The 27,839-nt window shown below is 43.3% G+C and overlaps 1 protein-coding gene across 1 annotated transcript in view; it reads right to left on the bottom strand.

Annotated features, from left to right (window-relative positions):
* Positions 1-27,839, bottom strand: part of LOC115099806 (probable ATP-dependent DNA helicase HFM1) — a 358,874-nt gene that overhangs the window by 198,952 nt on the left and 132,083 nt on the right. Inside the window, exons 9-11 of the mRNA XM_029617655.1 lie at positions 7,748-7,791; positions 7,491-7,592; positions 6,318-6,463 (exon numbers count right to left, since the gene is read on the bottom strand). Coding sequence (XP_029473515.1) covers positions 6,318-6,463; positions 7,491-7,592; positions 7,748-7,791 — 292 coding nt within the window. The remainder of the gene's footprint in view (positions 1-6,317; positions 6,464-7,490; positions 7,593-7,747; positions 7,792-27,839) is intronic.

Here is a 27,839-nt window from a genome sequence, read left to right as displayed (position 1 = left end):
CTCTCTCTCTCTCACTTACACACAGGGTGGCTGCTTCTCTCTCTCTCTCTCTCACTTACACACAGGCTGGCTGCTTCTCTCTCTCTCTCACTTACACACAGGCTGGCTGCTTCTCTCTCTCTCTCTCACTTACACACAGGCAGGGTGGCTGCGTCTCTCTCTCTCTCACTTACACACAGGCTGGCTGCTTCTCTCTCTCTCTCTCTCACTTACACACAGGCTGGCTGCTTCTCTCTCTCTCTCTCTCACTTACACACAGGCAGGGTGGCTGCTTCTCTCTCTCACACTTACACACAGGCAGGGTGGCTGCTTCTCTCTCTCTCTCTCTCTCTCACTTACACACAAGCTGGCTGCTTCTCTCTCTCTCTCTCTCACTTACACACAGGCTGGCTGCTTCTCTCTCTCTCTCTCTCACTTACACACAGGCAGGGTGGCTGCTTCTCTCTCTCTCTCACTTACACACAGGCAGGGTGGCTGCTTCTCTCTCTCTCTCTCACTTACACGCCCCCCCCCCAGCACAAATAGTAGCTGCAGCAGCTTCCTCCTCCAGCCCCCGCAGGCCAAGAAAGAAGAAACCCATCGGCCGCGGGAGGCTCACGCTGCTGTCTCCTTTCCCGATTACCAGCTCCTTCGACTGCTCGGGGGCCGATGCTGCTGCGCCGCTGCTATTTTTTCACTCAGCACGGCTCTTTCTTCCCGCGCATCACTTCCTGTTCCGGTTCAAAGGGGGGGGGCGGGAAAAAGACAAGGCCAGCCGCGGATGCCACAGCTTTTTTTTTTTTTTGCACCGCTGCCGTTCCCGCTGGGCTTGAACGTGCTTTTAGCCCAGCGGCAACGGCAGTGCGGTGCGCGGGAAGGAGAAAGCCGTGCCACATGAAAAGATAGCAGCATCGGCCCCGAGCAGTCGAAGGAGCTGGTAATCGGGAGACAGCAGCATGAGCCTCCCGCGGCCGATGGGTTTCTTCTTTCTTGGCCTGCGGGGGCTGGAGGAGGAGGTGATGCAGCTACTATTTGTGCTCGGGGGTGGAAGTGAGAGAGAGAGAAGCAGCGTGCCTGTGTGTAAGTGCGAGAATGCATTTGATTGAGAGCATGTGTGTGTGATTGAGAGAAACTGGTCAGAGAGCAGGTGTGCCCGGCGTATAAGACGACCCCCGACTTTTGAGAAGATTTTCTTGGGTTAAAAAGTCGTCTTATACGCCGGAAAATACGGTAGTTTTGTTCCCCTCAGGTTGAGTCTTTGGGTGTCAGGGCCAGCTGATGACAGAAGTGGTGGTCCTTGGACAGCTTAGGTAGTAGGGAGGCAGAAGTCAGGTGAGTCCAAGGTCTGGGCAATGGTCAAAGGCAGGCAGTGCTCAGGAATATCCAAGATCAGGTAGTGGTCAGAGGCAGGCAGAGGTCAGGCGTATCCGAGATCAAGCAATGGTCAGAGGCAGGCAGCGGTCAGGCGTATCTGAGATCAGGCCGAGGCCATACACGGTATCCAGACAAGAGGAGAGGAGGGACGGATAGGCGGGCAGGTAGGCAAGGAGAACAACAGGCAGGCAACAAAGGAGGAGATGAAGACTGCAGACAGGACACTGAAGCAGCACGCTCCACACTGGAGTAGGTGGATCTGTTGCTGAGACATCAAAGCAAAGCCAGCAAAGTGACTGCCACCAAAACTATGACCTTCCAGGTCAGGGACTTCATGTCACAGGTGCACAGTGGCTCAAATAGAGCTTTCATCAGCCGAGCTAACACCATGTTAAAATCCCAAGACACAGTGAAAGGCCTTAGAGGAGGCTTCAATTGAAGCAGGCTCCACATGAAATGTACAATTATAGGCTATACAGAGATGGGCGTACCAATCGCACTAAGATGAACTCTGACAGAGTTGTTTTTTAAGCCAGCCTCCGACAGGTGTAGAAAGTAGTCAAGCAGTTTTTGTGTGGAGCAGGAGAATGGATCTAGGGCCTTCTGCTCACACCACAGGGAAAATCTCCTCCATTACAGTCCACAGGACTTTCTAGTGGAAGGCATTTTGGAAGCCACCAGGACCTGAGACACATCATCAGAAAGATCAAGTGACTGCAGGATTAACCTCTCAACATCCAGGCTGTGAGTGACAGGACTTGGAGTTTGGGATGCCACAGCCTGCCCTGATCTTGGGTGATGAGATCTGGGGAAGTCCCCAGACTGATCAGTTTCCAGATGGTCAACTCCCACAGCAGTGGAAACCAGACCTGTCTTGGTCAATGAGAGGCTATGAGAATCATAGTCCCTCTTTCTCGTGAAGCTCCAAGAGAGTCTTAACCACTAAGGGAATCAGAGGATACGCATACAGAAGACCCTTGCCCTAATGGTGGGCAAGGGCGTCAAAGGCTGGTTTGCCATCTGACCTGTACAAGGAACAGAACCGAGGTCCCTTCCGGTTGCAGGAGAACGCGAACAGATCTACATCTGTGTTACCCCAGAGACAGAAAATCCAATTCACTACCCCTTGGACCAGGGACCACTCGTGGGGTCTGAAGGCTCGACTCAGCCTGTCAGCTATCACGTTATCCATTCCGGCCAGATACATGGCCCTGAGCACCATCCCATAGTCCAAGGCCCAGGACCAGATCTGGTCCGCTTTCTATCACAGGAGGTACGATCCCATGCCTCCCCGTTTGACATACTACATGGGTACTTGGTTGTCAGTCTGGATCAGGACAATTTTGCTGGACAGCGGTCTCTGAAACCCCATAGTGCACACCTGATCGCTCAAAGCTCCAGGAAGCTGATTTGACAAGAACATTTCTCAATAGACTACAATCCCTGGGGTGCTGAGCCCATCTACATGTAGATGCATCTGAGATTAGCACAATTTCAGTAGGGAGACTCCAAAAGTAAATCCCCCATTCCAGATTGGAGAGTACCTGCCACCAGGACAAAGAGTCCCGGAGAGACAGGTTGACTCGGATGCAATCCTGGAGGCTCTGAGTGGCTTTGCACCACTGCGACCTCAGGTCTACTGGATTCTGGGCATATGTAAGCGTGCCAAGGAACTGACATGGACGGTTGCGGCTACATGGCCCAACAGCTTCAATATGTGCCAAGCTGATACCTGCTGGTTCTGTTGCACCTCTGCCACAATGGTCGCTGGAGTGATGGCCCTCTGGTGCAATAGAAAGGCCCTGGCTTGAGCCGTGTCTAGCAGGGCTCCAATGAAGTCCAATTGAGTTGACAGACCGAGATGGGACTTTGGATGGTTGGAAAGCCCCTGCATGAGTCGTGCTCTTGACCAGTCAATTGTCCATATGTGGGAAAACATACACTCCCAGTCTGTGGAGGTGCGCCACCACCACGGCTAGGCATTTTGTGAAGACTCGTGGGGCGGACATGAGCCCAAATGGCAACACCTGGTACTGGAAGTGCTGTTCCCCCACCACAAATCAAAGATACTTATTCTGACCAGGGAAGATCTCGACATGGATGTATGCGTCCTTTAGGTCGAGGAAGCATAGCCAGTCCCCTTTTTATAAAAGGGGGATCAAGGTGCCCAGGGAAACCATCCTGAACTTTTCTTTTTTCAGAAACTTGTTCAAGGCGCTCAGGTCTAGGTTGGGACAAAGTTTTCCTGTTTTCTTTGGAATCAGGAATTACCTGTAGTAGAATTCCAACCCTCTTTGCCCTGGTGGTTTGGGCTCAACCACTCTGGCCGATAAGAGGGAGGACAGCTCTGTCTGTAGTACCTCCTGATGCACTACTGGCCCCCAAAATGGGCATGGAAGGCAATTTGGTGGGACACCCAAAAGGTTTAATTGGTACCTCTGGTGGACGATGGACAAAACCCACTGGTCCATGGATACACTAGGCCACCGGTTTACAAAGAACCACAACCTTCCCCTGACCAGAGGGTCCATCGTCCCAGGATGGGCAACTGGCTTTCACTCCCTACGGTCCAATCAAAATCCCATCCCTGGAGTTGACTGAGTAGCTGGCTGGGGCTTGGAAGCTCTCTGCTGCCTGGAACAGCCACAAAAGCTCTGATGGTGTGTACGGGATTGAGGAGACAGAGGATAGTACTTCCTTTGGTGAAAGAAAGACTTTCTGGGCCCCTACCTCGACAGCCTCCTGGTTGAGGACGACGGGTCCAGAGTGCTGGTGGAGAGTTGCTGGAGGGTTTCATGATGATCCTGGAGTTGGGCCATAGCATCCTTCACTCTATCTCCAAAGAGATTCTCTCTAGTGCATGGCACATCAGTGAGTCGTTCCTGTACTTCTGGTCTGAGATCCGAAGCCCACAGCCATGCCAGGCTGCGTGCGCAGATTCCCGCTGCAGAGACCCTGGATGCCATTTCAAAAACATCGTAGGTCACACGGACCTCAAGTTTTCCACACTCCAAGCCCTTGTGCACCAGCTAGATGAGAATGACTTGCTGCTTTTGAGGCACCTGCTTCCAGATATACCACGAGTATTGGTTCATGTAGAGCTGGTAGTCAGCGATGTGGGCAATAAGTATGGTGCCTTGGAACACCTTCCTCCCAAGAGCGCCAACGCTCTGTGGTCCTTCCCCGGGGGGCCCTGAGAAGTGGGTCCGAGAGTGCGTAGCCCTCTTGAGGACAGATTCGACCACCACCAATTGGTGGAGCAGCTGATGGTTACTGAATCCGGCAGCCTTTTGGATGAGGTAAACCACATTTGCCTTCTTATTCATGGGAGGCACTGTGAGGAAGTATTCCTAAATCCTCAGCAGCCACTCCATAAGGATCTCATGTACCGGGATTGCCACAACCACCTTAGGAGGCTCCATGAACCGAAGACCCTCAAGCATTTTGTGCCTGGCATTTTCTTCAGTCATAAACTGGAATGGGATGGCCTTGGCCATCACCCTGACAAACCCTGCAAAGGTCTCCCATCAGACCCTTCTGGAGGAGAAGGGTCTGATAGGAGACCAACCGAATCCTCAGAGGAGGATTCCATCTAATCATTCCCCTAGGGGTCATAAGGAACCTCATTCTTAGGGGCGGATTTTAAAAGGCCCGCATGCCGGCGCGCCTATTTTGCATAGGCCGCCGGCGCGCGTAAAGCCCCGGGACGCGCGTAAGTCCCGGGGCTTTCGAAAAGGGGTGAGAGGGGGCGTGTCCGGGGGCGTTCCCGAAACAACGCGGCGTTTCGGGGGCGTGCCCCGGCGTTTCGGGAGCAGGCCCGGGGGCGTGGCACCGGCCCGGGGGCGTGGTCGAGGCCTCCGGACCAGCCCCCGGGACCAGAGGACGGAGCGGGGCTGCCAGCCGACAGGCGTAACTTTGCCGACAAAGGTAAGGGGGGGGGTTTAGATAGGGCCGGGGGGGTGGGTTAGGTAGGGGAAGGGAGGGGAAGGTGGGGGGAGGGCAAAGGAAAGTTCCCTCCGAGGCCGCTCCGAAATCGGAGCGGCCTCGGAGGGAACAGGCAGCTCGTGTTGGGCTCGGCGCGCGCAGGTTGCACAAATGTGCAGCCCCTTGCGCGCGCCGACCCCGGATTTTATAAGATACACGCGGCTACGAACGTATCTTATAAAATCCAGCGTACTTTTTAAAAATCTGCCCCTTACTGTATACCACATAGGATGGAGCCCTAGGTGCTCGGCCGACATCCAAAGGTACAGGTACTAATGGAACTAGACGGGGGGACTACTGGCCTTGGTGTCTCCGCTGGCCTCAGCGTAACTTCCTCCTCCTTGGAACTGGTGAAGACCACCGTATTGGTAGGGGGATTTATGCCACTTGAGTTTCTTTCCTTTAAGTTCCATTTAAGTTCCCTTAGTGTTTGAGAAAATCATGGGGCTACCTGCAGACGATGAATTGAAACCTTCAATGGAGCTACCTCAACAACAACAAAAGGTGAGTGAATCTAGCCAACTATTAACAAGATCAAGATCATTAATATCAAGAACAGACAGTGTAGGGCACCAACAAGATCATAGTTGTTCTAGCTCTATATGGCCTTTTGTTCTGCGATTTTAAAGGATGGAGACTCAGGGTCATCATCAGGACAAATGCCAAACTATAGTGGTGGGTTTAGAATATAATAAGTCAAGGCCCAAAAAATTGAAATCAAGTGAATGGCCTTTTTAATGAATTGGTGCATGGACCAATTGTTTGAAATTCATAGCAGACATGGTCTTCATAAAGTTTTCATAATATACTGCAAATTATGTATGATTCAGAATTCCAGAGTAAATTTATTGAGGTTTATTCTTTTTTTTTTAATATAGTAATAATACAGCTATAATAATGAGAAAAAAAAGATTTTCATTTTAATTCTAATATATCCAATCAAATTGTTTTAAAAGAATCATTAAAAAACAGCTACTCACCTGAGGTCTGCCTGCTCTTCCAATCATTTGCAGTATATCAGTTTCACTGTATTCTTGAAACATTCCTGAAGCATAGTGCATTGTTGATTTTATAACCACTAAATGTGCTGGTAGATTTACTCCCATTGCTAATGTACTAGTGGTGACTAAATCAAAACAAAATATGTTAATTTCATGATATATCACACAAGCATTTGATGTCTTGTTGCCCATTTTGTTTCTTCTGCAAGGTAGATTTATGTTTGCCCTCGAAAGGTTAGTGCTGCTCCTTTATTGAGGTGGCTGCACTGGCTTTCAATACAGCAAAGAAAACAATTTAAGATCATAAATTTCATGTTCAAGGTGTCCAAAGCAAGACGAACAGTAGTGATCGGTCTGAAAGGGATTCTTTATTGGTGTTAGCCCGACTCTGGCCGAGTTTCGCTCTCGCAGGAGCTGCTTCAGGGGCTACAATAAGAACATTATTGATTAAAAATTACACATGACAGACATACATACACATTAACAAATGAACATAGATGTATGTTAATACATATAAAATGTCATTGTTTAAACCGATCACTACTGTTCGTCTTGCTTTTCAGCATAATTGATCGGCTTCCGATTTGTTTCCAAGGTGTCCAAAGGCCAAGGTGCAAAGTACTTACAACAGCTGGTAGAACTCTATACCCCCCAAGGAGATACCTCCGTTCAATTTCTGAGATTTTTTTTAGAGCACCAATAATGAAGGAAGTATCAAGAAGTGTAATTAGGAAGCAGCTTTTCTCTGTTATAGGACCAAAACTATGGAATTCCATGCCAAGAGAGCTGCAGATTGAGTTAAATTATTTTCTCTTTTGGAAGAAACAGAAATCTTGGCTCTTCCCATATTAGAATGGAGTGCAGTGTTTTTAACTGATGGTTTTATAATTTTAAAGATCAGAAAATATGATTTTTACTTGTTATAATGTTTGGATCTTTTGAATGTTGTACACCACACTGACCAGGGTTTCCCTGCATGAGAAGTTTATAAGAATGAATGAATGAATGAATGAATGAATGAATGAATAAAGTTTTTAATAAATTTAGAATCTAACAGGATTCTTTGAAAGAAAAAACAGACAGAAAAAAAAACTCTCTTTCACCTAATATAACTGCATTGCAATGTGTTTATTCAACAGATATTATACTTACAGAGTACTGGTAAGTCTCCCACAGTAAAAGTTTCTTCAATTATTTTTCTGTCAGACACATCAACTCCAGCATGGTGGTAACCAACACCATATATTAAAAGATCTATGACATGATTAAAATATATTAAGAGACTAACAAATCCATAATTGAATATTTATACAGTACATATTAACTTATCCCATTTCCTCAAAAAATATATTCTCCAGTTTAATCCACATCAGTCTCTAATTACATTCAAATGAGCATACTATACCTACCTCTCAGTTTTGAGTCTTTTACTGCATTTGCAGCTCTTAGCAGCCTACCAAATAAAAGTAAAACATTATAATCACTTAATTTTAAATCATAATAGCATTGTAAAGCAATTGCTGCCATTCTGGCAAATAACTTATTTATTTATAAAACTTATAGTATATTCCACCCATAGCAGAAAAACTGTATTGGGTGGATTACAGTGATACATTCATAATAAAACAAAAACACGAGAACAAATAACATACTAACAATTATATCCTACTCATAATAAAATGATAAAATATTGAAATTAACATTATTATCCAAATGCTTCTTGAAACATATGTCTTGAGTTGCCTATGAAAAGCTACTAGATTTATTGATTTGTTTTTCTATACTGACATTCGATTCAGAATATCACATCGGTTTACATATAACAGTAAAGTCTCAAGGCAAGCTTTTTAAAGACAAAGTACAGTACAACAGTTTAAACAAAATTAATTATAAGAAACTATAAGATCAATAACAAACTTAGGGCCTCATTGTCTAAAGTATCGCAGGCCTGCAATACTTTAGGTAATGAGGGGCGGGGGGCCGAAACGGGGGGCGGTCCTGTGCTAGCCGGCAGCGATCGCACCGCCGTGGTGCGATCGCTGCCGGTTTCGCACCCAATAGTGCCACCATAGAAGGTGCAGCTATTGGGCGCGAAATAGGATGCGAAAAGGCCCTTACCTTTTCGTTGCCCATGGCGACGCCCCGACTCCTCCTCTTCTGGTGCCGATTCCGCCCCCATCTTGGTATTGCACCTGATAAGGGATTTTTCGCGTGCGATCTGTCTGGTAAATGACCCCCTTAATTTATAAAAACTTTTTAACAGTAAAAATTTAGAAATTTGATTTGCTATGTTTCAACTGGAGGAAGGAGATTGTAGTGTGATATAGTAAAGGGGGAAGAGAAAAAAAAAGGGGGGGGAGGAAGGGAATGATAGAGGTAATTAATTTTCTAAGGGGAATGCTTTCAAAAACAGCCAAGTTTTAAGGTTCTTTCTGAAAGATGAAATAGAAGGAACAGTTCTAAGTGGAGTTGGGAGAGAGTTTCAGATATGGGGACCTATTACTGATGCAGCACGAACTCTTGTGGAGACTCTGTGAACTTCTTTAATTAATTAATTAATTTATTTAAGTCTTTTCTATACCGTCGTTTGGTGGGGACCGTCACAACGGTTTACATTAAGGCACATAAAAGTAATGATACTACAATTTGTCCGTTTACATAGGTGCCATAAGGTTCGGTAACATAGTTTGTTATCAATGTTAGATGTTAAATGTGATTCATCATGTCCATGTCTTTCCTTCTCAGTTTTAATTACAGAGCTAATTTTAGAAATGTAACTTATCCATTAGTTATGGTGTGCTATATCTTAAAACTACACACTTAGTGAATTTCTGCAGTGTGTATGGTTGTTTAATTGTTCGTGCTTTGCCCATTCCTGGCTTCTAGTCTCCCTTCTCTTTCTGGAAGGCCTGTTTAAATAGCCAGGTTTTCAAACCTTTTCTAAAGGTTTTGCTGTCTCTTTGTAGTCTTAAATCAAAGGGCATGAAGTTCCATAGTATGGGTCCTGCCAATGATAGTGCCCTCTCTCTTATTTGTGTTAGTCTTGCTGTTTTGACTGATGGTATGGTCAGGAGGGCTTTGTTTGCTGACCTTAGGTTTCTGTTCGGGACGTGTACTCGGAGGGCTGTATTTAACCAGTCTGCGTTTTCGTTATGTATTAATTTATGTATGGTTCACAATGTTTTGTAATGGATTCTTTGTTCGATCGGAAGCCAGTGTAGTTCAATCAGTGTTTCCGTGATATGTTCTCTTTTGTTTTTGCCGGTTAAAATGCTTGCTGCTGTGTTTTGCAAAACTTGTAGTGGTCTTAGTGAGGTGTATGGTAGGCCTAGAAGAAGTGCATTACAATAATCAGTGCTTGCAAATATCAACGCTTGTAGTACTGATCGAAAGTTAGCAGTTGTTAGGAGTGGTTTGAGTCTTCTGAGGACCATGAGTTTAGCGTATCCTTCCTTTACTTTCAGAGATATGTGTTGCTTTAAGCTTAGTTCAGTGTCAATTATTACTCCAAGATTCCGTACTTTCTCTGCAAGTAGTATTTGTTGTTTGTTTTTGAGTGTGATTGGGCTTTGTTTAATTTCCGTATTTTTTCGTTCTAAGTGTAGGAATTCTGTCTTCTCTATATTGATTATTAATTCCATTTGGTTTAGTAGCTGTTTGATGATATCTAGATACATGTTGGCAATGTTCAATGTTTTCTCGATTGTATCGTCGATTGGTAAGATTAATTGGATATCGTCGGCGTATATATAGTGCGTGATTCCTAGACCAGCTAGCAGGTGGCATAGTGGGAGCAGGTATATGTTAAAAAGTGTGGCAGAAAGGGCGGATCCTTGTGGTACTCCTGTTTGAAGGTTTATTCTTTTTGATGTTGCGTCTTTAATTTGTACTTGATAATATCTATTACTGAGATATGATCTAAACCATTTGATTGTTTTGTTGTTTAGACCTATTTCTTCTAGTCTATTTAAAAATATGTCATGATTTACCGTGTCAAAGGCTGCTGACAGGTCGAGCATCACTAGAATGTAATGTTTGCCATTATCGAAACCTCTCATAATGTTATCTGTCAGTGCTAGCAGAAGTGACTCTGTACTATAGTGTTTTCGAAAGCCATGTTGTGAAGGATATAGTATGTTGTTGTTCTCTAGGTGCTCTGCTAGTTGCTTTTGTATAGTTTTTTCTATTAGTTTTGCAATTAAGGGTAGGTTCGATACTGGTCTGTAGTTACTCAGGTTCAGTGGGTCACTGTTTTTCTTTTTTAAAATTGGTTTTACGATGGCTCCTTTTAGTGTGTCTGGCATGGATCCTTCCTCTAAGGATAGATTAACTATCTTTGTCAGTGTCGGGGCTACAGTGTTGGCTACTTTTTTTAAGTCTATGGTTGTTATTGTGTCATGCGAATGGGGTGCGGGATTAAGTTTTTTAAGCATGGATTCGATTTCTATTTCTGATATCTCATTGAGTAACGTCTCTATCATTCATTTTAATTACTTTCTTTGTTATATTTGGTATTTTTGTTTTTAGGTTCTTAATTTTCTCGTTAAAAAAAATTGCAATATCATTGCATCTATTTTCTGGAAGGTTTTGTGAGGACTCTGGTGTCATTGGTGAGGTTTCTTACTATGGTGAATAAAGTTCTTGGGTTGTTTCCATATTTTTCTATTTTAAGGCTATAGAACTGTTTCTTTGCATTGAGAATTGTTTGTTTATAGTACGCTAGGTGTTTTCTATATTTTGCTAGGTTTTCGGTAGTTTTATTTTTTCTCCATCCTTTTTCTTTTTTTCTTAGTTGTCTTTTGATTTCTTTTATCTTTTCATTATGCCACGGGTTTGCTTGTTTTGTGTCCCTGATATGGATAAATTTTATTGGGTTTATTTCCTCAGCTAATTTACTTGTCGTTTGCATCCATGTTGTGGTGGCAGTGCAGCAGTTGGTGAAGTCTAATTTTGTTAGATTTTCTTCTAACTTGTTTTTCAGGGTGTCTAGGTCATACGGTGAGCAGTATTTAATTTTGATGGGGTCCTTTTTTTCTTGTGTTTGGGGTTCAATGTATTTAATTGAGGACTGTATGAGGAAGTGATCTGACCAGGGGATGGGGGTGTAATCGGTATGGATATGTTCCAGGTAGTTGTAGTTAATGAATGATAAATCGAGCGAGTGTCCAGCTCTGTGTGTGGACTTATCAGTGATTAGCGTGAATCCTAGTGCTGTCATGAAATCTAGCAATGTTTGGCACGTATTAGATAGAGGTTTTGTGTCCATGTGAAGGTTGAAGTCTCCTATTATGATGGTGGGTTTATCAGTATTTATATGTGTTGTTAAGAACTCAATTAGAGGGGAAATATTTAGTTCAAGTAAGCTTGGTGGGCAGTATATTAGGCAAATTTGTAAGTTCATCAAATCAAAGAGGGCAATTTCATGGTTACTTGGTGTTATGGGTATTAGTTTACATTTGAATTTTTTTTCAATTATTAGCATTAGTCCCCCCCCCCCCTCTTTTATTTATTCTGGGGATTGAAAAAACATCATAGTTCTTGTGTGCAATTTGATTTTTTAATACTGTGTCTGTCTGTTTTAGCCAAGATTCGGTGATTGCAATGAAGTTTGGTTTTGTGTCATAGAGTAAATCTGTAATAATTGGGAAATTTTTTGTGATGGATTGTGCATTAACTAACATGAAGGTTAGCATTAGTAAGTTGTTTGATAGAGGATTGGTCGTGTTTATGTTTCTTTTTATTCTTAAGAGGTTGCTATGTTTTGTGTGTATTTGGGTTTTTTTTGTTTGTTATGCGTCTGCTCCTATGTGTCGTTCTGTAGTTGTCTCCATATTTACCTTTGTTTAGACAGGTTGTGATTGTGTGTATATCCGGGTCCTTTCTTTTGGAGTCTCCATCCATGTTTGTCCACTCTGGGTTTGTTGTCTGCCCGTCCTCTGTCACCAGGCTTCTCAGTGGCGTATGAAGGGGCACAACAAAGGGCATGCCCCTTTGTCGTGCCCCTTTGGAGCGCGACGCCTGCGTGTGAGCCTCCGGTCCCGGGGGGTCCTTTTATCCTCCCCCTGGGGCGTCCCCGACGTCGAGGATGTCGGCCGCGTCAGCGGAAGGGGAGGGGTCCAGGGCCTGCTTCCGGGATCGGCAGCAGGACGCGGCGTCTGAGAGAGAAAAAGAGAAGAGGAGAAAAGTTTAAAAAGTTATAAAAAACAGCCCAGGAAGAGAGGGAGATTGTGGTAAGGCCTCAGGGTCTTCACAGAGGCAGGGGTCGGCAAGCACGTCCTGTCTCCGGTCCCGGGGGGGTCCTTTTATCCTCCCCCTGGGGCGTCCCCGACGTCGAGGACGTCGGCCGCGTCAGCGGAAGGGGAGGGGTCCAGGGCCTGCTTCCGGGATCGGCAGCAGGACGCGGCGTCTGAGAGAGAAAAAGAGAAGAGGAGAAAAGTTTAAAAAGTTAAAAAAACCAGCCCAGGAAGCCCAGGAAAAAAGTTTAAAAAACCAGCCCAGGAAGAGAGGGAGATTACGGTAAGGCCTCGGGGTCTTCACAGAGGCAGGGGTCGGCAAGCAAAGGAAGGAAATGTAAGCAAACCAGTGTCTGATAAAGGGAGGTTTCTTGTTGAGATACATGGATACGGTGGTTTTTGCAACCATGTGTTATTGTCATTATATATTGCTTTGTGGATCAGCATGATGATCTTATATTGAGATCTGAATGATATGGGAAGCCAGTGTAGTTATTCGAGAACAGGTGTAATGTGATCTGATTTTTTGCATTTTGATAAAGATCTTGCTGCTGCATTTTGTAGGAGCTGGAGGGGTTTGATGGTGGCAGCGGGCATGCCTATTAGGAGGGAATTGCAGTAATCTATTTTGGAGAAGATGAGGAATTGTAAAACTGTCCGGTAGTCTGGAGGATGTAGAAGAGGTTTGAGTTTCCTGAGGATTTGCAGTTTATAAAAGCCTTCTTTTTATTAGTGAGTTAATATGAATTTTAAAGTTCTGTTCCTTATCAAGGGTGATTCCAAGGTCTCTGATTGATGTGGATATTTTGTATTTAAGCGGAATTGTAGGATCAGTGGGAGTCGTTGATACTTTACTGGAAAGAAGAAGAATTTCCGTTTTGTTCTGATTGAGTGTAAGTGCCATTTGTGAGAGGATGTCGTTTATATCAGTAAGATATAATTCCCATTGAATAAGTGTATTGTTGATGTTATCTTTGATGGGATGTAAGATCTGAACATCATCAGCGTATAGGAAGTATGAAAGGCCTATATTGCTAAGGTAGTGGCATAATGGGAGCATATAAATATTGAAGAGAGTTGGTGATAGGGAAGATCTTTGAGGGACTCCTTGTGATAGGGGAATAAGGTCAGATGTTCTATTTCTGTAAGCTACTTTAAAAGATCTATTAGAGAGGAATGATTGGAACCAATGAAGGATGGTACGATTAAGACCAAGTTCTCTTAATCTGTGAAGAAGAATGTTATGGTTGACGGAGTCAAAAGCGGCAGAGATGTCAAGAAGAATAAGGATGAAAGAGGTCCCTTTGTCAAATCCCCAAAGAATTGTATCAATAAGGGTAAATTAGTAGTGATTCCGTGCTGTGACCTTTCTTGAAACCATGTTGAGCAGGAAGAAGTATATTTTGGCTTTCTAAGAATTCTGATAGTTGATGGTTAACTGTTTTTTCAATAATTTTGGTCAGGAATGGTAGATTGGAGATGGGCCGGTAATTAGATAAAATAGTCGGATCCAGTTGAGGCTTTTTTTAGAATAGGTTTTACTACTGCACATTTAAGAGAGTTTGGAAAGAGACCTTGTTCGAGAGAAAGATTTACAATGTTTGTGATGGGTCTTGCTAGACAGTTTGGGATTAGTTTGAGGGTTTTTATTGGTATAGGATCTAGTGGGTGAGCCACTGGGTTGATTTTTCGGATGATGGTTTCTACCTCAGAGAAGGCGATGGCATCAAATTGTGACCAAATTGGAGAAATTAAGGATGAAGATGCCGAGAGTTAGAGTTGAGAGGTAAGTTTATTGGACCTCACTTCAAAGTTTTGTCTTTAAGGTATTGAGCAAATTCTTGACTGGATATTGATGGAATATCTTTCTGAATATCGTTATTAATAGGATGAGTCAGTTGAGAAACATAATCAAATAGGGCTTTTGGATTGTATTGATAGTCATGAATTCTTTTAGAATAGTAATTTCTTTTAGCCATGTTGATGTCAGTAGAATAAATGTAGAGCAATATTCTATATCGGTCATGAGGTTGATTCGTAGGGTATTTTCTCCAGGCTTTTTCTGCATGTCTCAATAGGCGTTTTTTGTTTTTTAGATCTTGATTATACCAAGGTGTTTTATGTTTTGATGGAGTTTGTATCTCTTTTTTGATGGTTGGGCAAATAATTTTTGCAATTTTCGTATTGAGTGCAATCCATTAATTAACTGCAGAAATGGTGTTAGATGTGTTTAATTGTTTAAGGGCCTCCGGAAGGGTTTTTTCAAGGATTTCGCTGGGGCATGTTTTGATGAATTCAATGATTTTTTTTTTAATCATTTTGGGTGTGAATACATGAGCAGTCAACTTGGAGTTTGGTTTGTATTAACTTATGGTCTGACCAGGGAATGGTGTGATAGAGGAGGGTGAGTTGAGAGTTACTTTGCTGTTGATAAATATCAAATCAAGAATGTGGCCTGATTTTTGAGTGGGAGAGTTGATTAATTGTATGAAACCCAAAGCAGTTAATGTGTTAAGGAGGAGCTCACATGACAGTGAGAGGGGAGATTTGTCAATGTGGAGATTAAAATCTCCTAATATGATGGTAGGGTAATTGGTGTTGATAGATGATGATATGGTTTTGATAAGGGGACTGGGATCTTTGTTGAGATAGCCTGGAGGGGCATATACCAACAGGATTTTCAGGGTTTTAGACTTGAATAGGTTAATTTCAAGAGGGAGTAAAGGGTTGATGGGGAAAATATTGAATTTAAGTTTTTGGTTAAGAACATAACATACGAAATTGCCATGCTGGGTCAGACCAAGGGTCCATCAAGCCCAGCATCCTGTTTCCACCTGGCAATTAATAAAGGTGGCTATTCCCTAAGTAAACTTGATTAATAGCCGTTAATGGACTTCTCCTCCAAGAACTTATCCAAACCTTTTTTGAATCCAGCTACACTAACTGCACTAACCACATTCTCTGGCAACAAATTCCAGAGCTTTACTGTGCGTTGAGTGAAAAAGAATTTTCTCTGATTAGTCTTAAATGTGCTACTTGCTAACTTCATGGAATGCCCCCTAGTCCTTCTATTATTCGAAAGTGTAAATAACCAAGTCACATCTACTCGTTCAAGACCTCTCATGATCTTAAAGACCTCTATCATATCCCCCCTCAGCTGTCTCTTCTCCAAGCTGAATAGCCCTAACCTCTTCAGCCTTTCCTCATATGGGAGCTTTTTCCATCCCCTTTATCATTTTGGTTGCCCTTCTCTGTACCTTCTCCATCGCAACTATATCTTTTTTGAGATGCGGCGACCAGAATTGTACACAGTATTCAAGGTGTGGCCTCACCATGGAGCGAAATAAAGGCATTATGACATTTTACATTTTATTAACCATTCCCTTCCTAATAATTCCTAACATTCTGTTTGCTTTTTTGACTGCTGCAGCACACTGAGCAGACGATTTTAAAGTATTATCCACTATGATGCCTAGATCTTTTTCCTGGGTGGTAGCTCCTAATATGGAACTTAACATCGTGTAGTTACAGCAAGGGTTATTTTTCCCTATATGCAACACCTTGAACTTGCCCACATTAAATTTCATCTGTCATTTGGATGCCCAATCTTCCAGTCTTGCAAGATCCTCCTGTAATGTATCACAGTCCGCTTGTGATTTAACTACTCTGAATAATTTTGTATCATCCGCAAATTTGATAATCTCATTTGTCATATTCCTTTCCAGTTCATTTATATATATATATATATATATATATATATATTGAAAAGCACCGGTCCAAATACAGATCCCTGAGGCACTCCACTGTTTACCCCTTTCCACTGAGAAAATTGACCATTTAATCCTACTCTCTGTTTCCTGTCTTTTAACCAGTTTGTAATCCACGAAAGGACATCGCCTCCTATTCAATGACTTTTTAGTTTTCATAGAAGCCTCTCATGAGGGACTTTGTCAAACACTTTCTGAAAATCCAAATACACTACATCTACCGGTTCACTTTTATCCACATGTTTATTAACCCCTTCAAAAAAATGAAGCAGATTTGTTAGGCAAGACTTCTCTTGGGTAAATCCGTGTTGACTGTGTTCCATTAAATCATGTCTTTCTATATGCTCTACAATTTTGATCTTGAGAATAGTTTCTACTATTTTGCCCGGCACTGAATTTAGGCTCACTAGTCTATAGTTACCCGGATCACCCCTGGAGCCTTTTTTAAATATTGGGGTTATATTGGCCACCCTCCAGTCTTCAGGTACAATGGACGATTTTAATGATAGGTTACAAATTTTAACTAATAGATCAGAAATTTCATTTTTTAGTTCCTTCAGTACCCTAGGATGCATACCATCCGGTCCAGGTGATTTGCTAGAAATAACAGACTGCCACCTTTTCTTTTTGGTCTTGGGATGGAAAAGATATTATAATTGTTTGTTGGTAATTGATTGATGAGGGGGAAATCTGAGCTTTTGAGCCAAGATTCTGTAATGCATACAAAAGTGAAATACTGAGGGCAGAGTGTTGCACAATACTAGTCTGATCACAGAAAAAGAATGAAGACAAGTATTTTGTAGATGGTCTGTCTTAATGAAAGAATCTGTAAAAAAAACCAAAAAACTCTGACTGGCAGATCACAAAGGAACAAGAAATTCATAAGGCTAAAATAATTTAGTCAAAAACAACGGATCTCAATTATGCAAACATTTAAATATTAAAACAAACACCTTAAAGTGTTTTCTCAATTCGATAGGTAGCCAACATAACTTTTTCAATAATGGAGTAACATGTTCCCATTGGTTACCTCCCAAAATGCCTTTATTCTAATATTTGGCAGCCCTATATAAAGAGAGTTGCAGTATTCTAACGTTGTCAAAAGAAAAGCCTGTATTAAGGTGTGAAAATCATCACAAGTGAAGATATATTTCACATTTTAACAGTTTAAGTTTAAAAAAACCCAGTCTTTTTAATATTTATTTAGGTCTTAAATAATAACTAAACCCTAGATTCCATATTGTCTCACAAAAAAAGAAAAGCAACTCCATTCAGCAATGGAATAATAGAATCTGGACAAGAATTTTTAGAGGATTTAAAATTAATCTATATGTAGAAATCCAGAGATATATTTCCTGCAAACATGTATTAACCCTTAGTAAATCGCTCTGAATGTCTTGGCCAATAGGGAACAAAAGCTGGGTATCATCAGCATATAATTAAAAAATATACCATATCTATCCAGCAGGGTACAGAGGGACAGCATGTAAACATTAAATAAGGTATGAGACAGCACAGACTCCTGAGGCACCCACGAATTCATACTATACCAAGTAGAGAACTCATCCTAGCATTTAACTCTCTGTTCCCTACATAGTAAAAAAAAGACCTAAACCAAGGAAGAACTTTGCCGCCAATGCCAATAGATCTCAACCTATCAATCAAAATTTGATGACTAACCATATCAAATGTGGCTAATATACCCAAAAACATTGCCAGTACTGACCCTTCACTATCCAGTTTACATAGAAATGATGGCAGAAAAAGACCAATTGGCCCATCTAGTCTGCCCAGCAAGCATCCATATTTATTTTCCCATACTTATCTGTTTCACCAACCACCAACTTCAGGGTTCTTGTTGGTAACTGTTTGATTCAAATTTCCTGCCAGCCCCTGTCACTGATGCAGAGAGTATGGCTTATGGTTATGTAAGGCTTATGGTTAAGGGTTGTAACCATCGCATCAAGCAAGTTACCCCGAGGCTTGTTTACCCAGATTGTACAAATCGATGCCTTGTTAGATGATGTCTGAATGTAAATCCTGTTTTCCTCACTTCCCCCTACCGTTGAAGCAGATAGCAACACTGTATATGCTTTCAAAGTGATGTATCAGGCTTAATTGGTTTGGGGAATTAACCGCCGTAATAAGCAAGTGCTGCGGTCTCAGTTGCTGGACTTGCGACTGGGTCCTTACCTTCCTCCGCCTTGGGGTCCTGCGTCAAGATCCGGCGTTTTTCAGGCCTGCTGGGCCCTCTCCGCGGCAGTGTCTCCACGAGGGAGACGCCGCCGAGCTCCGCTTCAGAGCTTCGCCCCCCTTAGGCATGCACGCACACAAAGGGAAGGCAGTTGGAGGCGCAGTGGCGCGAAACTGAGGCTGGCCCCCGAGATGACGTCAGACGCCGGCAGGATATTTAAACCCGGCATCTGACTGAAGAAGTTGCCTTGCAACAGAGTTCTTTCTAAGGAGTTACTGTTGCATTCCTCGTTCCTGTGCTCCTGATTCAGCTTTCTCGCCTGTTCCAGCTCCATTCCTGATCCAGCTTCCTCGCCTGTTCCAGCCTCCGCTTCAGTTTCAGATTCCCAGCCCTTGGACTGACTTCCTGGTTCTTGTTTTTGGTTTGTATACTGTTTCTCTTTGCCTGCTGCCAGTCCAGATCCTCGGACCGTTCTCCACTCTGCTGGACTTCTGCCCCGGGAGACCGCCCCTAAGTCCCAGAGGCCTGGGTCCTCACGGGCTCCTCCCGGGGGGATCGCGGGCTTCCAGTAGCGAAGCTCCTGCTTGGTCTCCCGGCTCCATGTCGCCTCCTGGCCTTATCATCTCTGCAGAGTTTTCTTCTCATCCAATCTTCATCCGCACGGCTGGCCCAAGGGTCCACTAACCCCAGCGATAACAGTAAGCTACCCCCACGCTTATTTGTTTACTCAGATTGTGAAGTTCATTCCTTTTTGGTTGTTATGTGAATGCAAATCCTCTTTTCCACATTTCCCTTTGCCATTGAAGCAGAGAGCAATGTTGGGGTGCAATAAACCTGCAAGGGATTTTTTTGAGTAAGGGTAGTAATCACCTGTAGGATTCATGGACCCTTGGGCCGATCGGAACCGAAGGATGAATTGCTGAAGGTGGTTGCAGCAGTGGCCCCGACCGGGAGGCGGCAAGGACAGACTCGTGGATGGCCGAAGGAGGGACTCTGGAAGCCCTATGCGACCAAGGGCCTTGGCGAGGAAGAAGGAGATGATGGAGCTGGCGCAGCAGTGGGAAGATCTTCGCCCTGGAAGCCGATCCTCCCCCGAGAGGGGCTCGTAGGAGTTCGGCCGCTGGGACTTAGGAGAATCACCCTGGAAGCCGGAGTTCCCCCAGGAGGAGCCCGTAGGAACCCAGCCGCTGGGACTTAGGAGGGCCCGCGGGGGCCGAGTCAGATGGAGTCCAAGGTTGAGTGCCGGAGGGACGTCGCTCGCCAGTCCAGAGTCAAGAACCAAAGGATCACCGTCAGCCAGTCCGAGGTCAGGAGCCAAAGAGTCAACGTAAGCCGGTCCGGGATCAGAAGCCAGAGAATCACCGTAAGCCAGTCCGGGGTCAGGAGCCAAAGAGTCAACGTAAGCCAGTCCGGGGTCAGAAGCCAAGCAGAGCCAAACGACACAGGAACGCAGCAACTGGAGACAGGAAAACCTGGGAACCTCGTTGCAAGGCAGAGAAGAGGGGCAACTGCAGGGCTTAAGTAGCCCTGCAGCGTCTGACGTCATAGGAGGCAGTCCCCGACTTTTCCCGCGCTGGCCCCTTTAAATCCGAGGCAGAGGCGCGCGCGTGCGCCTAGGGGGCGGGGCCAGCCACCGCGGGACGCCGGCTGCTCCGGCGAGGTGGAAACGCGGCGGTAGGGAAGCCTGCAGGCCCGGGTGAGGTCGGCCGACGTCGGGGCTGCGGTGGCGGAGGTCCCTGGAGGCCCGAGGAACGCGGGCTGGTGCCGGGGCCGCGAGCGGGTAGGCGCCGATCCCGGGGCCGACCCGGGATCGCAACATCACCAGGTAGTAGTTAACATTCAAGCAAGCCACCCCCATGGCTCTACTCTTCATTCAGTTTAGTGAGTAAATAATCTGATACAGATAACAAAAGTGTTCTGGTACTGTGATTAGACCACAAACCAATTGATTAGAATACAAAACATTATTCTCCATCAAAATATCTGTAAGTTTATTTAATACTTTTTTCTCAAACATAGAAACACAGAAACAGAAATGACGGCAGAAGAAGACCAAACGGCCCAACAAGTCTGCCCAGCAAGCTATGCACTTTATCCATTTTTTTTCCCTTTTTCCTCTCTCCCACCTGTTACTATTGCCTTCCAGTACCCTCCAGCCCTAATTCCCCTCCACCCAATTTAGAGAGCAGCTCTGTATCTGCATCCAAGTGACATCCAGCTCAATTAGGGGTAGCAACCGCTGTAACAAGCAGGCCACCCCCTTGCCCCATACTCTTACCCATCCCTGTTTTTATTTTTTGTTTTGTTTTATTTTTTTTTTGGAAATAGCAGCCCTCCATCCTTCCGCTCCATGAAGGTGGAACAAGAACCTTACCTAAGGATAGGCATTTGATTTTGGCCTAAAACTAGACGGAATATCTAACAGTAAATTGTCCCTCTTTACAATTGGCTCTCTTCAATTCACTAGGAACAATATCTTCTAGAGGGGAAGAGTTAACTAATTTTCGAATTAAATCTAGAAACAACTCCCTTTTAAAGCAGTGAATGGAAATGGGGCAGGGAATCAGTGAGCAGCGAGAATTTCTCATTATTGTCATTATTCTTTCAATCTCTTTTTCAGAGGTTGTCTGAAAAGTATCCCATATAATGGCTCATCAAACAAACCTCTAGATTCATCAAAATGTGAAAACAACACATGCATAACGCCTGCGCTAAGAGGAAGGGGAGCTTTGACGGAAATTTTAGAATTACCACAGAAAACACATTGGACCCCCTACATTTTGCAGACTTCTGGGTAAATAAATCAACTGATCAAGGTCAGGTACTTCAGCAACAGTTGCAGGGATTATCTTTACAAAGTTTTGCCCTACAGACTGATGGTCATTCATCAATTTATTTATTTAAAAAGTTTTTATATACTGCATATACATACATGAAGTAGATCTAAGCAGTTTACAAATAAGAAAGTAACATACATAATAATTATAAAAGAAATAAAAACAAGAGTAAAACATTGAAAAAAACACGAGGTTCAATCTCTGGTTGAAACAGGAGGGTGGCACCTTGAGTTGTTAAACCGGGGTATTGAATTAGGAACGGCTTGTGAAAATAGATAGGGTTTAACTGCTTTATTGAAGTCAAGTTTTGTGGAGAGTTGATGAATGTGATTGGGCAGGGAGTTCCATATTATTGGTCCGGCAACTGAGAAGGCATGATTGCGTGTTAAGTTTAGTCTGGCTGTTTTTACTGTAGGAATTTGTAAAAGGTTTTTGTCTGCAGAGTGTAGATGACGAGGTGGTTGATAAATGTACAGAGTGGAGAATAGCCATAAGGATGAGGTATTGTTTAACAAGTTGTAAATTATCATTAGGATTTTATATTGGATTCGTTGGCGAATGGGTAGCCAATGGAGTTTAGCGAGGGTGGGGGATATGTGGTTTCTATGGGGAGTATGAATAAGAAGTCTGGTGGCACAGTTCTGGATCAGTTGAAGCGGTTGCAATGCATAGTCAGGAAGGCCTAAGTATAAAGAATTGCAATAGTCGAGGTTCGTTAGAATGAGAGACGGAAGTCAGCAGGAAATAATAATGGTTTGAGGTTCTTGAGTAGGTGAATTTTGTAGAATGATGTTTTTTGATAGATGTGATACGAGTACAGATGAATAACATAACGCATGCAATAATAATGCTATCGCACGGGGTGAATGCAAATTTCAGGAAAGGGCAGGATTAGGGAAGAGTTTGGGTGGGAATTATTAAAACGAGGGGCACTGTCTTTTTTTTTTTATGCTGGAAATAACTACACCTTTTTTCCTGATGTTAAGCTGTGCAATATGCCCGAAATGGCCATAACACAATTCACGATAGATTTTTGGAATTGCATTTTGGCCAATTCTGGGCTTGGGAGAGTGGAGTGAGTGAATGAGTGAGAGAGAGAGAGAACACCTCTGGGGAGGCCCTCACAGTGTGCAACTATTTATATGCCTGTTCTAGAGTCCTTCAAGCTAGGATGAGAGAACATAGTAGAAATTTCATCTTTGTGAGACTTTTCTCACTCCAAATGAAGTCTAATCTTCACTGAAGTGTACTGTGCTGTTCGTATGTCTCACTCTGCATGATAAACTGGCCCCTAAACTCTAAACCACCACCAACTCACCTCGAGCTATTAAATGACCATCCTATAGATATATAAATACTTGTCTACTATGAAGGCCTTATAGATAGTTTCTTAAGAATATAAGAACATGCCATACTGGGTCAGACCAAGGGTCCATCGAGCCCAGCATCCTGTTTCCAACAGTGGCCAATCCAGGCCATAAGAACCTGGCAAGTACCCAAAAACTAAGTCTATTCCATGTTACCGTTGCTAGTAATAGCAGTGGCTATTTTCTAAGTCAACTTAATTAATAGCAGGTAATGGACTTCTCCTCCAAGAATTTATCCAATCCTTTTTTTAAACACAGCTATACTATCTGCACTAACCACATCCTCTGGCAACAAATTCCAGAGTTTAATTGTGCGTTGAGTAAAAAAGAACTTTCTCCGATTTGTTTTATTTATTTTTTTATTCAATTTCAACTACATTTAAGTAATCATTCTTACTTCCAGAAAAAACTGAGATTCACATAGTATATATCTTTAACAGGTACTAAGAATACAAGAAAAACAATATCAAGAAATAATATATAAATTTTTCACTGTTACTTGTGGTAATTATATCTATGTGCCTCCACAATAAAGGTAATAAGGAAATAAAGGGTGAGACAAAGGAAAATACTATGAGAGTGCTTAAAGAATAACAATATAATATAAGCTGCGTGTCCAATCCTTACTAACAATGTACCTTCAAGACTAGATAGTAATTACAGAAGGGGTGGTTATATTCCTAGCATTTATAAAGGATTTTAATTACTCTGGAATGAAAAAAATGAACGATTCATCCTTCGATCTAAGCATACACTTACACTTACATGGATATCTCAATAGGAAAGTATAACCTAAAGATATTACTTGTGATTTTAACTTTAGGAATTCATGAAGATATCATAAGAGGATCTGATTTCATGCTTCCCTTCCTCGAAGCCCTTGTACACCAGGGCTTGAAGCTGTTCCTGGAATTGCTAAGGCAGGGACTCTGCAAAGTCCTGTATCTGCTTGAATAAGACCCTGTTGTACTGGGTCATATACAGCTGGTAAGAGGATCCGGAAGATAAGCATTGATCCCTGGAAGACACGCCGGCCAATGGCATCCAGGAATTTCTGTTGCTTACCTGGGGGAAAGGAAGAGTGGGGTTTTGATCTTTTTGCCCTCTTTTGGGCAGATTCTACAACCACAGATTGGTGATCCAGCTGAGGTTTCTGGAATCCTGGGGCTGAATGGACCAAATAAGTGGTATCAGCTTTCCTGTTGACTGGAGCAACAGAACCAGGGTGTTCCCAGTTCTTTTTGTGGAGATCCAAAAGAACTTGGTGAATAGGGATGGAGGTTATTTCCTTGGGAGCATCCAGGAATTGTAACAGCTCCATCATTTGATGCCCATCATCTTGCTCAGTCTGTAATTGGAAGGGAAACAATTCAGACATTTCCTTCAAAAAATGTATGAAGGACAAGTCCTCTGGAGGAGAACGCTTCCTACTTTCAGTAGGAGAAGGTGGCGATGGTAAATTATCGGTGTCTTGAGATGAATCGTTAGTCCAGGTGTCATAGGGATCAGCACCTGTCAATGTAGGAACCTGAGAAGGACGGGACGATGGTATTCCTGAAGGTCCTGGTCTAGGATCTGAAGGCATCGAGGGAAGTTCTGGAGGCACTGATGAAGGCATCGAGGGCACCGGTGCAGGCATCGAGGGCATCGAGGGATGGATCGGTGGCGCCGATGGACGCATCAGCATCGATGGTTGAGGTATCGGCAGGACTCCCAATGGAGGAATGCAGAACGGTGTTTCCCCTCCCGATGACAGGGTAAGTGGGGAAGGCACCGGAGCCATTGGTGACCCAGGATCCATCGGTGGAAAAGCGGCTATGAGCGCTTCCATCTTCGAGTGCCAATGCTGCCGGAATGGGATCAATGGTCGGTTCTGCGACCGGCACCAATTTCGGCACCGGGGGACCTTGGAGTCTGTGCATCGCCTTATCGATGGCCTCCTGAACCATCCGGTCCATTTCTTCATGGAGACCTGGAGCAAGCAGCCCTGGCTCCGGAAGGGAAGAAGGAGGCAGAGGCATAGTCGGACGGACCACCGTTAAAGGCGGAGTCGAGGCTCCGATACCCGTCCAGGTGAGGGTTGCCTTGGTGACTCAGTCGCAGAAAGGGTCGGTGCCTTTTCTGGACGAAGTTTCTTCGATGGCGCCTTGGACGATGGCGAGGTCGATGATTTTCCTTTATCTATGGTCCGAGACTTTCGGTGTTGATGCCGATGTTTCTCTCTACGATCCCCTCAGTCCTGAGGGGGAGTAGAGGTAGCAAAGGCTGAGAAGTCATCGACGCCAGACGGTCACTGGCTGGTGGTCAATACTGGCATGAAGTGGACAGTGCCGGTTCAGACGATGTCGATACAATAGACGGTGTCAGAGTTTGAGAACAGAAGAGAAGTTCCATTTTCTCCATTCTGGCCTTGCGACCTTTTGGTGTCATTAAGGCACATTTGGTGCAAGTCAGGACATTATGCTTGCACCCGAGACACATTACACAGACTTTATGCGGGTCTGTTATGGACATGGTGTGAGTACAGTCCGGGCACCGACGGAACCCCAACGCCATGGCCTTTGAAAAATTTAGCCATGGTACAGTCGACGGCCAGTAGGCCGCGAGGGCCAAACTCGACGGGAACCGACCGAAAACGGGTAAAAACTTACCAGAGTACCGCGGAGTCAAAAATTCGAAGGAGGGACCCCTGTGGGGTATGAAAGCTTTTAGTAATTCTGTGAGGAAAATTCCTGTCAGGAATCTCTGTGGAGCTCCTTAACCCGCGTGGCTACTGATGCGCGGAAAAAAAGAAGAATGACGGGGGGAACCCTGCTGGCTGCAGGTTTAGTGCCATGCTGGGCATGCCCAGTAGGTGCTAGTCAAAGTTCTAGAAACTTTGACAAAAGTGTTCCGTGATTGGGCTCCATCCTGTGATGTCACCCATATGTGAGGACTACCATCCTGCTTGTCCTGTGAGAAATAAAAGGACCATATTTCTAATCTAATAAGGGATTGTGTCGATCACACTGTCGTATCTGTGGCCACCAGGTGACACCGTGAATAGAGGCACTGTGCAAAAACAATATGCTTTGTCTGAAAATCCCTGTCTCTCAGGCACTCACATAAATACAGGCTCTCTCTCTCTCTCACACCACACACACACAAAGGATCTTCTCTTAATTTAATACATTCAAAGAATATTCATCTTTTTCCAGTTTTGTTTGTTTTTGAAAATTTACATCGTTGAGTCCCAAAACAATCCAGATACTTTCGCTAATATGCTGTCTGCAAGTCCTGTCTCTCAGGCTCCCACACATAAGCACAGACAGGCACACAAACAGATGCACATACACATACAGGCTCCTCCTGACACACATACACACGTTCCTCAAAACACATATACCTACAGGCTACTACACACACATATACAACAGGCTCCCCACTCACACACACATGCACAGGCCATCTTTTTTAGGCTTTGCCAAATCAATTCTTCAGCTGCCATAGGATGGGGTCTGAAATTGCTTTCTTTCCAATGATATGCATGTCTTGATTTTTTTGGTAACCAACGTGGTAATATTACAGAGGGAACTACTTTTTTATAGCTAAACTCTCTACTAGCATATAACAATATCACATACCCAGAGAGATCACACATATATTCAAATTATCAAAATTTTTATTAGAAATCACAAGGTGTTTTCCCTATCTAACATTTAAAATTTGAACTCACACACTCATTCATCAATCACACTTCATATAAAAACATTTACATACACAAATAATGTTTCACTGGTTAATTAATTACAATTGATTATAATCAGTATAACAACATATCATATTATTTTTATATGTATCCAAACCCTTCTCTTATTATCCAATTGATTATAATCATATAGCAATGTCGCACATGTAATACTATTTGTCCAACCAAAAATCTCCTTGTTTCGCCTAAATAATCAGGCTTCCTCAGGGACTAACAATATCCTGTAGCCGGTTGTGTCTCCAAGACTTGAAGTCTAATTCCTACACTCCACTCTGGTTACGCGCAGGTATGGCGGCGGTGATCTGTTTGTGGTAGGAGTGCGGTAGAGTGATGGTAAGTTTGTTCTGAGGAAGTAATTGTTGAAATCATGTTTATTGATGTTTAAACAGATACAATGAAGCACAATCTGCAAGGTTCCTGAAATGGATTATTTTAGATACATTTGGAATTAAAGGTTATTTAAAGGATTGGAATGGGTAGCGGTTTTGTCTTGTTGCGACTGATATCCTTGAGAGACGTGAGTAAAATTCACTTTATAAAGATAATAAAGGGGATATATATAAAAGGAAGGGAAGTTTTAAGAAATTTGTTAATCTATTGCAGATGTAAAAAAGTAGCGGTTTAAAGCAAACCTGGGAAAGTGTTTGGAGTAGCAATTACCTTGGTTCACATTGGTGATATAATGGAGGTTAATGAATACCTATGACTCTTTAAAGGTAAGCTTCAGGTTAATATACCGTCTATTACTTCTGGCAATTCATTATTGGTAATGGATGTTGATACTCTTGTTTTGTTTTTGGAGTGTAGGAATTAGACTTCAAGTCTTGAGAGACACAACCGGCTACAGGATATTGTTAGTCCCTGAGGAAGCCTGATTATTTAGGCGAAACAAGGAGATCCTTTGTTGGACAAATAGTATTACATGTGCGACATTGCTATATGATTATAATCAATTGGATAAATAAGAGAAGGGTTTGGATACATATAAAAATAATATGATATGTTGTTATACTGATTATAATCAATTGTAATTAATTAACCAGTGAACATTATTTGTGTATGTAAATGTTTTTATATGAAGTGTGATTGATGAATGAGTGTGTGAGTTCAGATTTTAAATGTTTAGATAGGGAAAACACCTTGTGATTTCTAATAAAAAATTTTGATAATTTGAATATATGTGTGATCTCTCTGGGTATGTGATATTGATTTTTTTGGTGGCAGAACTGAGGAAAATGTTTTGTTTTTTTTTGCCTCTCTTAGCTGACTCTACCACAAGGAGTTATGAAGGAGCTGAACCTTGGAGTGGCCCTGACATTGTTGTGCCCTATATTTCATGTCTTTCTTTGCCACTG

This window comes from Rhinatrema bivittatum, chromosome 10 (genome assembly GCF_901001135.1).
Source record: "Rhinatrema bivittatum chromosome 10, aRhiBiv1.1, whole genome shotgun sequence".
Taxonomy (NCBI): domain Eukaryota; kingdom Metazoa; phylum Chordata; class Amphibia; order Gymnophiona; family Rhinatrematidae; genus Rhinatrema; species Rhinatrema bivittatum.
The sequence above is the reverse complement of the archived record's forward strand: the minus strand, read 5'-3'. Positions and strand labels throughout refer to the sequence as shown.